General features: G+C 35.6%; 1 protein-coding gene across 1 annotated transcript; it reads right to left on the minus strand.

Annotated features, from left to right (window-relative positions):
• Positions 1 to 1,483: 1,483 nt before the first annotated feature.
• LOC136799408 (cyclic AMP-dependent transcription factor ATF-7-like) lies at positions 1,484 to 8,954 on the minus strand. Its single transcript, XM_067056122.1, has 13 exons — positions 8,857 to 8,954; positions 8,585 to 8,696; positions 8,346 to 8,431; positions 8,044 to 8,148; positions 7,703 to 7,771; positions 6,766 to 7,120; positions 6,421 to 6,566; positions 5,720 to 5,917; positions 4,995 to 5,166; positions 4,488 to 4,614; positions 3,350 to 3,446; positions 3,001 to 3,118; positions 1,484 to 2,528 (listed from the first exon to the last, which is right to left on the minus strand). Exons 1-13 carry the CDS (start codon positions 8,899 to 8,901, stop codon positions 2,323 to 2,325), a joined length of 1,836 nt encoding a protein of 611 aa, XP_066912223.1. The 5' UTR covers positions 8,902 to 8,954; the 3' UTR covers positions 1,484 to 2,322.
• Between the last annotated feature and the right edge of the window lie 5,286 nt (positions 8,955 to 14,240).

A 14,240-nucleotide genomic window follows, 5' to 3' on the forward strand; every position in this document is an offset into this window, starting at 1 on the left:
GGGAAAATAAATAATTTATCACCCGGTAGTTAAGTAATCCACCGGGAAATCGCTTCTTAATTCCACTTTCCCCATTACCAATTAAAAACTTCCCTATTTGAAAACTTTTTCTCGATCGGGAAACCAAAATCTGCTTTGTTCATAAAAATTCTATTTCCCGTTCGGAAACGATGAAAAGTTCTTGACCAAAACGGGAAATACAATAGTGATGAAATTTTCAATCTGGAAATAGTTACCTTTTCGGGTTACTTTCACCTTCCCGTTTGGGAAATATTTCCCGTTAAGGCAATAGTTGCCTTTTTCATGTAGTGGTACCGACTGTAAGGGGTGGTTAATCCGATATTTCTCCCTTTTCTCGAAAGGTTTCTACTATATGTTTGAGCAGCATATTACCTTTAACCAAATCTACTTCGTTTCTCACATCGCTCATCAGGGATTTACCCGACATTAAAAGTGCACATATTAGGGTATCTCCCGAATGTTTACACCGTACACCTTACCCGATTCATACACGTATATCAGGGCTTAACCCAAAGCATCGTTTTTCCCGATTTCAACATCGTAATTCGTAAACAAGAGCATGACCCGAATCTGACTCCGTACGTTAGGGAGAGGATCACGCATTTCCATACTGTCTTTCTAATGACAGTGTTCAAAGCAATATTTTCTTCGCAGTGGAAAGTGAACTATGAAAAACAAATCTGACACAACAGTGTCTATTTAACCTTATTTAAACATTCGCGCTTTTAGAGAGGTAGGATTTCAGAATGCTCTTCTAGAAACGTCGAGGGCAAACGGAATACCAATATCCCAAAAGGCAAGTAGTTGTCAAGTTATAAGGTTTTGAAGTTAAAATTCACTTTTCGAAAAGTGTGAAAAACACGTAATAAAAGGGTATGTATTAAATTAAGCATTTTTAAGCGTTTTCGATAAGAATTTTTTTCAAATATTTCTAAAAACTGACTATTTACTAAAAACTGACTATGTTGTAAACGAAAACTGCTTTTAAAAGTATTTTAACAATTAATTATGTCGTAAAAGTCGTTAAATAAGTCAAATACTGAGCTATTTTTTCATTATTTGCATAAATTTAATACACCTTTTTTTACGTGTTTTTTACACTTTTCGAAAAGTGAATTTTGACTTCAAAAGCTTATAACTTGACAACTACTTGACCAAACTTAAAAAGTTATACTGCAAAATTTAAGTTAGCATGTCCTCTTTCTAATAAAAGTGGTTTTGAGTCTAAACAAGACTTTGTTCGGCCTCAGTGGCTCGCCAAACGTCCAATGATTTTTCTGAGGCACCCGGTAGAAAGATTGGAACGTAGAAGTTCGAATTGGAGAGAGTCCAGCACTGTATGCTTTTGAGTTACATAGCAATGGTTTTACACGTATTCATGACGTAATGTTTTAAAGCAACCAAAAGAACCTGGGTGTTTGTCACTATAATTTAGACACGGGTTAAGGCCAATCATTTCGGCTTTAAAAAGATATGCTCATCTTTGCTTTGAAGCCAATTCCGCGGATATTACAAATTAGGTCAGCTATTTCGACTAAAGTAAATTGTTTTTAATGATAAATAGAAAAAAATCTATGAATAAAATGTACAAATTAAAAATCGTGACAAATTGTCTCAAACGCATTTGATAATTTAACGTTATAAGGCGCGGGACCCCTTTTAGGAAATTCAGTTCACAAATGCACTGTGAAAAATCTTTATTTACTGACGGAAAATCCTTAAAGCCTTTCTAGAAGCAGGGATCAAAAGAAAACGAATTAAGATTACGAATAAAAAGGAACTCATCATGTGCCACCGCAGCCATTGGAACCACTTTTTTATTTCAGCTTTACTTCATTTTACTGATGAACGTCGGTATACCTTTTGAGAGCGCTATCAGAATTCAAACTAGGACTGGGTTTGACATTTAATTAATAGGGACCAAAAATATACTTTTTAAATTTTAAAGGATTTTTAAAATCTAAACCTGTTAATTTTATCACAACAAAAAACCTTTTCATAAATTACGTCACTAACATCACTTGCTTCGTTTCGAAATTATTGCCGTGGTGATTAACTCCCAGGGGATTTTATTAAAACTAGTTTCTATTTATAAAAAATCATTTAATGTCTCAAGGGACATAATCACCATGATAATTGTTTGAATACGAGGCAAGTGATGTTCGTGACGTAATTTATGAAAAGGTCTATTGAGTACCACAAGTGTTTATCAATGTTTTCTCGACTCGAAATGTGAGGAAATCTATTGTTTTCTCTTTAACTCGATCCAAACCTCTTCAATTTCTCAACGTGACAGAGTTTTTACGAAATCTTTGTCTCAACTGTGTCGTTTGCTTGAACAGTCACCATACCTGAAACAGCTTTCTTGCCGAGTTCGATAGTCGCACGGGCGGCCATATCTGTCAGCGCGCTTGAAGCGACCTCTTCATCGGAGGCCTCGCGGATAGCACTTGGTGGGAGCTGGTGAATAGCAATGAGCTGACCATCCGATACTGTCACGTACGTACCTATGAAAAAGCATGGGAAAAGTTTATATTATATTTGACTCTCGCTAAATCTTACTCGGAATGGAAATCTAATTCTTATTTAAAGTTACAGAGAAATTCCAGTAACAGCATTCTATGAGGGTTTTTCCTTGACGTGAACCAAAAATAAGTCCGAATAATAGAAATTCAAATAAGGATAGTTCAATGTAGATGAGAGTTTTTTTCAATTTTGCATCCTTTGTAACCCCGTTTCAGACCTTTATTTTCTTGAGTTAGGTTAAAATTAACTTTTCAGATTTAAAGTCATCTATAGTGGTTATTATGAGAACGAATTCTGAATTTTAAATTTCCATCAGAATTGTGCAGTTTACAGCTCTGTCAAAGAGTACTTCTGTGCAAATAAATCAAGATAATAATCATCGATGAATTTAAAACTTGTCCCGTTTTTTTTAAAACACAAATTGATACAGAAAGGGTACACACAATTAGATACCTGCGTTTGCAATCTGGTTAACGAGAGCTTTCTGTTGCTGGGTAACCGGACAATCTTTGTGCGCTAATAATAATGCTTTTAGCTGCGCCACTTCACTACGCAACGACTGAATCTCCGTCTAATGTAAAAGCAAAGATTTGTAATTAGCTTCAACGTATGCTTGATTTAAATTTTCGATCAACAATTTCTATGAAAATATGGTTGGATATGGGTAATTCTAGTGTTATTTCTTTGTTTAAAGCCTCTTGTCAATCGAAAGGGTGGATAGGTCAAAGTACAGTATTCCAACAACAGACAAACACCTTTCACGTCTACTACTACAAATAGAAGGTTTAGATAATCAACTAACCATCAATTGAGTGTTGGTTTGTACAAGCTCATCCGACCTCTTCTCCAATTGATCAACCCATATCTTTCGCTTCTGCCGGCACCGAGATGCAGCCGCTCTGAAAATAAAAGAACAATATAGTCATTGTTGTGTCCAATTCATACTTCACAAAGAATTTAACAATGGAGGTTTTTTTTCCAGCTACGCAACTTCCAGTATTATGAAAGCAGCGATGGATTAGCGTAAAAAGTTTCCTTTACAAATTCGAAAGGCTGCTACAATAATGGCGAATTTTCCTTGAGCCACGTAACCTCAGCCAAAGTCGAAAAATCTATATACCCTAGGCCTGACAAAAAACGGAGATTTGATATTATCTTTAAATTTAAAAAGTGACGTCAAATAGTCGAATGTTTAGAGGCCGAAAACTGGGCTCCTAGCATTCAAACAGGGTTGCAAAGTGAAATACACGTTACTGCGTAGTAAAAAAAACGTGATATCTAGAGTAGGCTTATAGTTATAGCTAGTATGTATAGCACAACACTCGAATAGTGTAATATTCCTTTTTCAGTAGTCTACACAATAGACACCTCCAGGCTTTTAGGCCTTAATCTTGGCTATAGGCACTGCTATAGGCGGCCACTAGTAGCCCCCACCGGAAATTGCTTATTAATAAGTTTAAACATAATAAACTTTAACGAAAGATGTTTATCAATAGAGATTTCAAATAAAAGAATGTTTAAAACACAGCTGATTGGCTTAGGTTTCGCAACTCTCTATTGTATCATTAAAACCTCAGTGCGCACGTGCGCATGCGATTTACCCTAAGAATTTCAATATTCAAAACAAGAGCAGTGCTCATATCCCGAAAAGTAGGAGTTTTACGCTCGAAACGAAGGAAGATATGACGTAGCTTAGTTTTCAGTAAACAAAATTATACTGAAATGATTGAAACGTCAATTCCATTAATTTTCACACGCCTTATCTTTTCGCGCAGAATATGCGCACTTGACCGCGCGAAAATTAAAGGTACATCACGCAGGCTAGAGTGGAGCAATGGGACCAATAAAACAACAATGGTTCTATTGTTCCTTCATTATCAAAAAAAATCAATTCTTCAAAGAGCGAACATCTACTACAGGAATAAAAATTATCGACTGACCTATTCCGTTCAAGAAATCGACCTCGTTTTTCTTCAGGCGTGGAATCCTCTTGATTGATTCTTTGTTTACGTTTCATTGTAATTTCATCACCGTACTCATCCTTCAAAATGATGTCTTTGTATTTCCCTGTTGGTGGAAAGTAAAAGTTATTTGCCCGATTTCGTCAAAATTTTAACGCAATTTCTTTTTCAATTTTCGTACGATCTTTAAACTTTACAGTATTAACCAAACAACCTATTTAGAACATTCCCTGAAAGTTTCATTAACATTAACTAAATTAATTTCTTAATTTCTAAGATACAACTCACTCTTTCTAATTTGATCTTCAAGGGACCAAGAATTTTTCTTGGATTAGAGAAAGATTCGAATAGTAGAGATTCGAATCAAAGAGAATCGACTGTAATTGTTTTATTTCTTTTAAACACGGTTCTTAAAGCCCTAGGAAGAAAATAAAACCTATCAAAAATGTTTTGCAAAAGAGCCCCGGCAACTGTAAAGCTATCTACCTTGTTGACTACCGCGTCCACCTATTATCATGCTGGGCGGTGTCATTTGGGTGGTATGGGCGATGGGGGCTGTTTGAACCATGGTGGGTTTCGAAGAGACGATAGCGGGAGAAACGAGGCTTTGGAGCAGAGCTTGATTTCCAGGTGATTGTTGAATCACTTGCTTCAGTTTCTGGAAACGAGAAAAAGACTGATATGAAAATTGTCCTAGAAACGGAAGGAGAGTCAACATTATCGAGTTTATGTATCGGAGGATATCGAGGGCGACGGTAAGTGAAATGATACAAAACAAAGTCGATAGTCGATGTACGGTTCTATGTCGCTCACCTAAAAACAGACGACGGTATTTTGGTATTTTTACCGTCGACGAGTGATTTTGGAGACATGTCAACTTTTCTTGATACCGTCCCCCTCGATTTATCTCGAATACATAAACTCGCTATTATAAACAGAATGACGGACAATCAATTAGTTACACTAGCGTCCCGCCGAAATGCGTATCAAAGATTAATGCTGCGAAAGCGCTATATCGCTTACTTGACTTTCAAGCAAAAAAATGCGCCGCAAAACTTCTAAAGGTATTCACGAAAAAATAAACAGGTGCTTTTTAAAGTAACAAATTAAAAAAAAACTAGTAGAAATTACCTAAAATTTGAGCCACAGTTGAAAAAATCTGACCTGGTTTTCGTTGACGAGATAGTAATGCAATGAGACGAATTCCCTACCTGTTTGGCAATCTGCAGGTTGGTTCCTGGCAAAACGACTACATCTGATGTGACGGTGGACGACGAGAGAATAGATCGTTCAATGACCGACATCGGAGTCACCTTGTTGACCGACATTGGACCCACAGAAGCGATGGAGCGTGTGACGGGTGGTGGAGGGCTGGTCATTTCCTGGTGAATCTCCTCTGAAGTTGCAACCTGTGCACGGAAAATAGTAACGATAAGAAATGGTGAATAATCTGATTAATATTAGATAAAATCATGCTTATCTGACCATAGTCATTATAAAAACACTGGTCTGGAAGGCTTTTGTCTCCTTTTATCGCTGTTTATTGTCAAAAGATGGAGCTTATGTAACAGAATCAATTTATTTTGTTAACTTTTTGATCATGTGATTAGAATATAGACCAATCCCAATAGGAGATTTTCGTAACGTGATCAGAAAGTATGCAAATCGCAACTTGCCTTTTGTTTCTAACAAAAGAAAATTGAGCAAAAAGGTAAAACAATACATTGCTGGACCGAGATTTTTTATAATGACTATGATCTGGCTGAGCTTTTCCTCAAAATTGACAGTCTTAAGTCCATTTTGAGATAATTTTGATTGAACGATAATTTCAGAAGAAATAATTTAGAATTTTATTAATTCATCCCGCGTGTTTCAAATAAAAGGTTCAATGGAAAGCATCAACACACTGAACCTTTGGTGCGATCGTTCGGGGTTGTTGCTGTTGAACAACAGTAGAAGCGGCAGAAAGTTGTTGTTCTGTAGGTTTGGAGATGGTCGCAACATTCCCAATTATAGATGCTTGAACTTTGGACTGTACTGAAGAAGACGGCGAGATTTCTAAAAATTTAAGATCAAAAAGTTAATCAAAATAAATGATGAAAATGAAGTATTATTTCGTATGTTCAATTGGGAATGAATTATACTGTCTAGAAATTGCTGGTTCAAGAAAGAGAGATACATTGATGTATAGTGATAAAATTTGAGAGCATGTCGCTCGTTGTAAGCGTCGAAGGATATACAAAAAAAAAAAGCTTACGAATTTTGATTTGCCCTGATTTGATAAGTGAATTAAGTTGTTCTCTCAGCTGTTCTTGAGCCACTGATTCCTTATTCGATTGTTGCGAATCTGATGACTCAGCACATTCTAATTCAACTTCCATCTTGGTGTGTGCTTGTTGTTCCCTTTGCAGTTGAAGTATTTCTCTTTCTTGAGCTTCTTTTTCTTCTTGTTCTTGTTTAGCTTGTGCTTTCAGTTGGTTCAAAATACTTTGTAAGAATGCAGTTGAGTTTTGTTCGTTGTTGGACACATGTTTGGCTGATGATGAGGAGGAGGCTGATGATGAGGTGTCGTCAATACTCGATGTGATCACAGACACTGGTTTACCAGATTCCTACAAAATATGAATAAGCTTCCAATTTAATTTAGTCAGGATGGTTGGGCGTTCCTAATTGCTTGAATCCTAGTAATTTGGCCGTAACCTGATATGCAAAAAAGCTGGTACTAATCAAGCAAAATAATCATAAAATTCACTTTCGACATCACAAAAAAAAGATTTTTACATTACTTTCAGCGAGAATTATTTCAAAGGGAATCTTAAGACTTTGATGTTCAAGTTTGGTAAAATGGGCTTTTCCAGAAAAAAATTTGAATATGGCCCCCAATGGTGGAGGATATAACATTATTTGGAAAGTTACCCGCCAAAAATTGTGACTTTTGAACCCCTGGACAGCGGGTCTAACCCCCGGACAAGCATTAGTTGACCCCCTGGACACTTAAAATTACCCCTAAATAGAGCAATGTTACCCTCCGGAGGGGGACAAGGCAAATTTTGTAGATTTTTCACTACCCCCTCCCCCAGAGACTATTATCCTCCACCTCCCATGTACACACATTTTCTGGAAGAGCCCCATACTGAATAGTGTGAAAAAAGGAGTTTTACCATAGTAATTGGAAAGTTTATAATTCTTAGTACCTGAGATACAACTGAGGGTTGTGAGAAAAGCTTCGGAAAGCCAGCATCTTCAAGTTCCACTTGAGGTGTCTAGAATAACAAATATCATAATTTAAAAAAAAATACTATAATCTTAAAAATGAATAAATTTATAAATCAGAAATGTCATGCATTTGCAGGATTAAACTCCCGCCAAATTTAATTTTTCAGGCCATCTGTCAAATAAAATTCCCTCTAAAAAAACTTTTTCTGCCATCCGCCAAGTTAAATTCCCAGCAAATTCCTTCCCTTAAGGTAATAAATACTCTAAAATGCATTTTGAAGAGCTAAAAGGGTATCTGAATGAAAAGTATATACCTTACCTCTAAAATTGATATTTGATGTTTGCTTGCACCAGTGGTGGAACCTACTTCAGGATGTTGTTCTACTACTGAAGTTTGTCGACTGTTTGATGCCAGTTTGAAGTCCTGCAAATTCAGATTTTTTTTTAATTATAAATTTTTAAAACACTTTTAAGCAACCGAAACGTAGTTTTATGGTAAAATAAGTTATTCTAAACTACTCAGATTTCTACTCAAGCCAGTGGAGTTTATTTTGTATAACAAGTACAGAAAGGGCTACCAGAAAATTCTTTCTTAATGAATTCTTACTAGCTTCAACTTACCCTATCAAATGGATTTAGATCCTGAAAGAGAGGTGATCCATTCACATCAGCAGTTTTAAGAAAGCTGGAGGGGGTTGGTGTCTGGTCTAAAAAGAAATGTTTAAAAAAAACATAACCAACAACATTCCAGCTTGTCTTGAAATCTCGTAACTTGCAAATTTAAAATTACTGCAACCAATCATTCTATTGGGTAAATCTCAAAGTTAAAAAAAATTAAACTGATTACAATAATGTTTTACCATCAACATTTTCACTAGCAGACCCAGGGATTTTGACTCTCAGTCTTTGTTTTAGCGGTTGTTTCAAATGAACCAGCAAGTGGACAGCCAGGCGATCGCTATTAGCAAAACACTAAAAATAACAAAATTCTTTGATGATGATGATGATGATGATAGTGATAATCAATCTCTTTCTGAGATTTTAAAGACAAACATGATATAAAACTAAGGCTTAACCACAATTAAAATTTTACATAAAACATTTCATATCAAATTGTACAAGATTTACTAACCAGTTCACATTTGGGACATTGAAAAGGTTTGTCTGAGTTTTCCATCTTCAATATTCAGCACATCCTAAAAAAATTAATTGTGAACATTCGATTCAAAATTCCTGAAAGGTTTCTTTATCTGAAGGCCATGTGTATCAAAACTATCTGATTTGTTAAGAACCTAAATGAGATAAATCAAATGTTTTAGTGATGCTGTTAAAAACTTGAGCCTGTTTGACCATGCATGCTCGGGATTTGAAAAAACCCTAATCCTAATCCTAATCATTCTGTACAAGTAATCTCAACCAGGGCGTGATTATGACAGTGTAGCTCTATCTGTTCAAACATAATTTAGGGGAAACACATATTTGAACATTTGCATACTTAACCCTACCTACTGAGAGGGGGGCACAAAGTGCCCCCCCTGTTAGAAAATTGGCTGACATTTTTTAACTAATGAGGCTATGAAGCTGAAATTTTATGACTTTTCATCAAATTTTATGGGGAATGTTTTGAATAAAAAATTTTTTTCATTTGTCAATTATTTTAGTCCCAATGACAGGGTTGTCTGTGACCACTAACATCCCACAACAGCAGTGCAGGCTATTTTGCTCTTTTTTATGTGCTTACTCCAAGATACTATAAAATGTTTCCAGGTATACTTTAATGGTCCATTTCATTTGTACTGCTTCTAGTACATCTTAAAGTAGAATTAGCAGCAAAAAATAAATATAAATATGACAAAAAAAAGTATCACCGACTTGAAAAAGTTGAAATGTTCTGATTTTACGCTGTTTTGATAGTTTAAAAACTTTTCTTCGGTCTTGGCGCGCTATAGTAGAACGTCACGACAAAATTGTTGAATAAGATTTCAATTTCCATTTAGTAAATTGTAAAAGCTTTTAAATAAAAGCAAAATGAAGGAGAATGTGTTTCTACATCTGTTTCAATAGCAATTTTAAGAAACATCATTTTTTTTTAGTTTTTTGGGTGATTTTTGCCAATTGTTGATACAATTGATGACGTCATCAAAAATTGCATTAATTTTTCGAAAAATTTTTTTGATAAATTTGTTTGTTATAGGTTTAAGCATTGCTGTACCAAATTTCATGACCAAATAATGTTTCTATCCCAAGTTATCAACGGGGGGCACTATGTGCCCCCCCTTTCAGTTCTAAGGGACCCAAATAGCTCTCAGTAGGTAGGGTTAAGCATTTCATAAGCTGAAGTCCCACAAAAGCAGGGCAAAAATCAGTTTTTAAAGTTTGCAAAAAATGTCCTATACTGTAAAAGATCTTTCAAATTCAGTATGTGAATAGAATTTCTATCATTCCAGTTTTTTGTAAAACTTCCAAAAATGAAGATAAAGGGATGCAGGGATGATGATAATCCAATACTATCCATTGATGATCCTCGGCACTACAATAAAGCTACAATTGCTTCATGTACTCTTTGCTTCAGAAAAATGATCAAATTTCTTTTCTTCAAAATGGTAGCAAAGATGCAGTAAATCACAAAATGGAAGTTATTTGAATGTTTACCAGGTCCTTGACAGAAAATCTTTTTGTTTGATTGTCAAAAGATGACAGTGCCATTAGTAATTTTATTACATACATCTGAAAATTGATGTTTGTAAGTGCACTTTGTAGCTTTGATTCCCATCGAAGAATAATTATTCTGTTTTCATGTTACTAGATGCTCTTTTAGAGCTACACTGTATTAAGCGTGCCATTGCATCCAGGTGTAAGACCAAGTATTTTAGCCTGCCACAAGCCACACTGGTCTGGATAGACTTTTTACTCTAGACATGATTTCATGATACAGTTTATAAACTCCAGCACGAAAAGAATGACACATTTTAATGCATAATTATCATAAGTGTGTGTACTTATCTTTTTCTCATCATTATTTAGTACTCAAGTTTTTAATTATCCAATTATACAAGACATTTACCAGTTTTGACTAAAACTTTACATCAAGATTATGGGCTGAAGTGCGGGCTGATTTTACTTTCGTTTTCAGTGGTTTCAGTTTCGATTTCAAGCAATAATCTTACCAACGAAGTGCTTGCCCATAGTTACAGCGGTTTGTGCAAAATTCCAAACATAGAAACAAATTTTAAACCCCTTTATTTCATAGAAAAGAAAATAGAAAAACACAATCTTTGTATGTATCACTTCTTTGCATCAATTATTCAAAATGAAAATATTTTTAAGACTTTAAAAGTTCTTTTATTCAATGATTTTTTACGGCACTTTGTTGACAATCCAACTCTTGCATCAAATTTCCGCTTTCTTCAGATAATTGAAGATTAGGATCGCCTTAGGATCAAGAATTGAAACAAATAAAAAAGGTGTTATGAAGGGCAGTCAGGCACATCCTGGCAAATGAACGGGGTATTTTTCACTTGTGATTGGTGGCAAATGCAAGGGGTCGAAAACAAAAGTGATGTAATAGTGCTGAATACCCCACGCAATTGAACCGGGTTTGAAATATTTTGCTTCATTTTGAAGAACTGCATAGATGAAATTTTATTTCCATGGGTCAATTTTTTCTTCGAAGATTGAAGAAACTTTTAACAAAAAAATAAAGTTCCCAGTTTTCTTCCTTTTTTCCCATTTTCAGTTTGAAGTTCATTTTTATTCATTTTCACGCTTTTAGCCTGAGACGTCCTATCTCATTTACACTGGATGACGAATACCCCATGCAAATGCTCACCCCGTTCATTTGCCAGGATGTGCCTGACTGAAGGGTGAGATTTAACAGGCTTGTTGAGGAAGACACTGAAAGAACACAAGTGTCAAAAAGAATTGGTGGAAATCAAATAAACAGTCCGCAAAGGAGCACCGCAAAGCAATCAGTAAAAGAGATCATTTTTGTTGCAGATTTCCATATAAACTTCTCACACTCACAGGGATTACTTGACAATGTGCCATGTCACTTTTTCAGCATCGTATTGTTACAATTGGAAAGTTAATAGAGGTGAGACTAGCCTAGTTTCCAATCCTGATATAGGAGTCAAATTCTACTGTTTGCGTCTAGCAAAAGGTCTATCACAACCTGTCCAGTGTTTGGATTGTCTGTTGGAAAAAGTTTTCTATTTGACTATCAAATTTTCGCGTTTGGTGTGTTGGTAAGTTCTGTACATCAGCAGGGTCGCCTCGACTGGGAGATTTATAAAGAAGATAAACTCTGTAAATTGCTTTGTTTCATGTTGCAAGCAAAGCTCTTAAAAGAAATACCAACTATTTAGCCACAGAGGGCCAGGCGATTGGCAAACGATATACTCCAAGATGCATCGTCTCCTCCTATTTTCCCTGTATTTTATACTTCCCTATCCTCTTTCCTGATTTTCTGACTTTCTCGAAAGTGTTTTAACTGTTTTCTAAGTATTTTTCTGTAATCTGCCCATACCTGTGATGAAATAGGTCATTCACAAATAATAGCATGTAATTTACAGACCTTAATTAACAAAGCTCCAAACCCTACCAGTGCCCCTACAAGGAGCACTAAGTTAAGTCTAAGGATACAGATGCCCCTTAGTCAGATTAACTTCCGCGAAATTAAATTTGCCATTTTAGCGAAATCAAAACTCACAAAAACGCATGAGATTTATGTCGCAAAATTAAACCCACCACAAAATTTTTGGTAAAGTCGCATTTTCCTCAGCTGTTTGACAATACTTCCGGGTACCTAATAGCTGGGGGGGGTTGGAAAAAATCTCAAAACTTAATAAGCGGGGGGGGGGGGTTGGAATAAAAATGTCCCACGTGCGTTTGTGTAGGGTAAAATGGAGAAATGCGAAAATCGAATTTGGCAAAAAATTTTTGAAAAATGACCCTACAAGATTTGACTATATCTTTTTATTCCATGAAGAGATTACTTTCAAATAAAAAATGTACAAACAGGGTCCATTTGTTTCATCACCATTTATGCCACTTATGTCACTTATGCCACCTTTTCCCCATTTGTTTCATCAAAATGTGTTCAAAAGTGTTAAAAAATACTTACATTTTTACCACCTTAATTTACATTGGTCATTTGTGTTCTTTGTGTCAAAAATGGAAGTTTGCCAAGCTTTTCCAACATCCAAGCAAAAAGAAATTCGCATTTGTTTCTGCATTCTGGGTCAAAAGTGGAAGAATGTTATTGTAAATGGCGGCAATAATCGAATGCATAATTACGATGCGTTTCACTTTCGTTTTCTTGTTAGTTTGTTTATATTTTCCGACATAATTTATGCGGCCATTATTGACCTAACTAAGAGTTCGCAAAATGGTAGACTTTTGCCATTTTTAACACGGTTTCCATTTGTTTCACACGATGGTGGCATTTGGGGAAAAGATGGTAAAAATGGAAGTTTTGAGGTAAGAAACAAATGGCCCCACAATGAATGGGTAAGCTTTCTAGAAATCCAAACATAAATTGCATAGCTTTTACCAAAAAATAGCACTTTAGGATCAGAAACAGTCAAAAACCAGCTTTTTCCAATTTTCTTCGAGTTACAGGAATTAATTCCTTGTTTGTTTTGATCTGAAATTTTCAGTAGGGGTGGCCAACATGGTTCCCTTGCTCATATCAGGGGGGCCCGAGACGGGGGTAAGAGAATTAAAGTTTCTAAGTAAAATCTTAATTATCACCCAAAAAAGTGCCTTTTTTTGTCCATATCTTTTAAATAGATTGTCCCAGCCTTATCCCTCTTTCAGTAAAGCTTCCTATACCTTTTGTCCTTCAGAAAAAACAAAAATATTGGCCTTAATTGCTTGCTTTCAGTTCCTGTAGCCAGTAGTGTGACCCCCTGTATTCTATTTTGTGACCCCCTGTATTTTGCACGGGTTTTTAATAGAGATGTCACATGACTCAAATCCCGCAGTCTTATTGAACTAGAGAAAGCGAAAGTGAAATCGCGCGATCTGATTGGATGAAAAAAGACCGCGGGAGCTGGAAACGAATGGAATTCTCTAGAATTCTCATTCGAAAAACAAGATGGGGGCGAGAAAAGCACGTATTTTGCTTTGGACGAAAGGTTGTAAATTCTGGTTGATTTTAAGGTTTTATCTTATCTCATCTCATTTACTTTAATTAGTAGAGGCTTCTTCATGTTTGGGGATGGTAAGTCTGTAAAAGTTATTTGTTTTTCGGTGGAAAAAAGTGTTTAAAAAAGCATTTTTTGTGCTCAAGGTTTATTTTTCTTCACAAATTTTTGTCTTCAATCTTAAATAGACGAACGAGTATTTGACTGATGGTTATAATTTTTTCACAGAACATAGTAAAACTATTCAGGAACTTAGACCTTTTTACAGAATTTCAAAAAATCTGTTAGTTCTGGAGATATATTGAAAAGTTTGGGCATGGGTAGTTCGCGTTCGTGTTTCGCGTTCCCAAACCAAACGCACGTGGTCCTG

Source organism: Clytia hemisphaerica, unplaced genomic scaffold (genome assembly GCF_902728285.1).
Source record: "Clytia hemisphaerica strain Z4C2 unplaced genomic scaffold, Clytia hemisphaerica genome assembly, whole genome shotgun sequence".
NCBI classification, from domain to species: Eukaryota; Metazoa; Cnidaria; class Hydrozoa; order Leptothecata; family Clytiidae; genus Clytia; species Clytia hemisphaerica.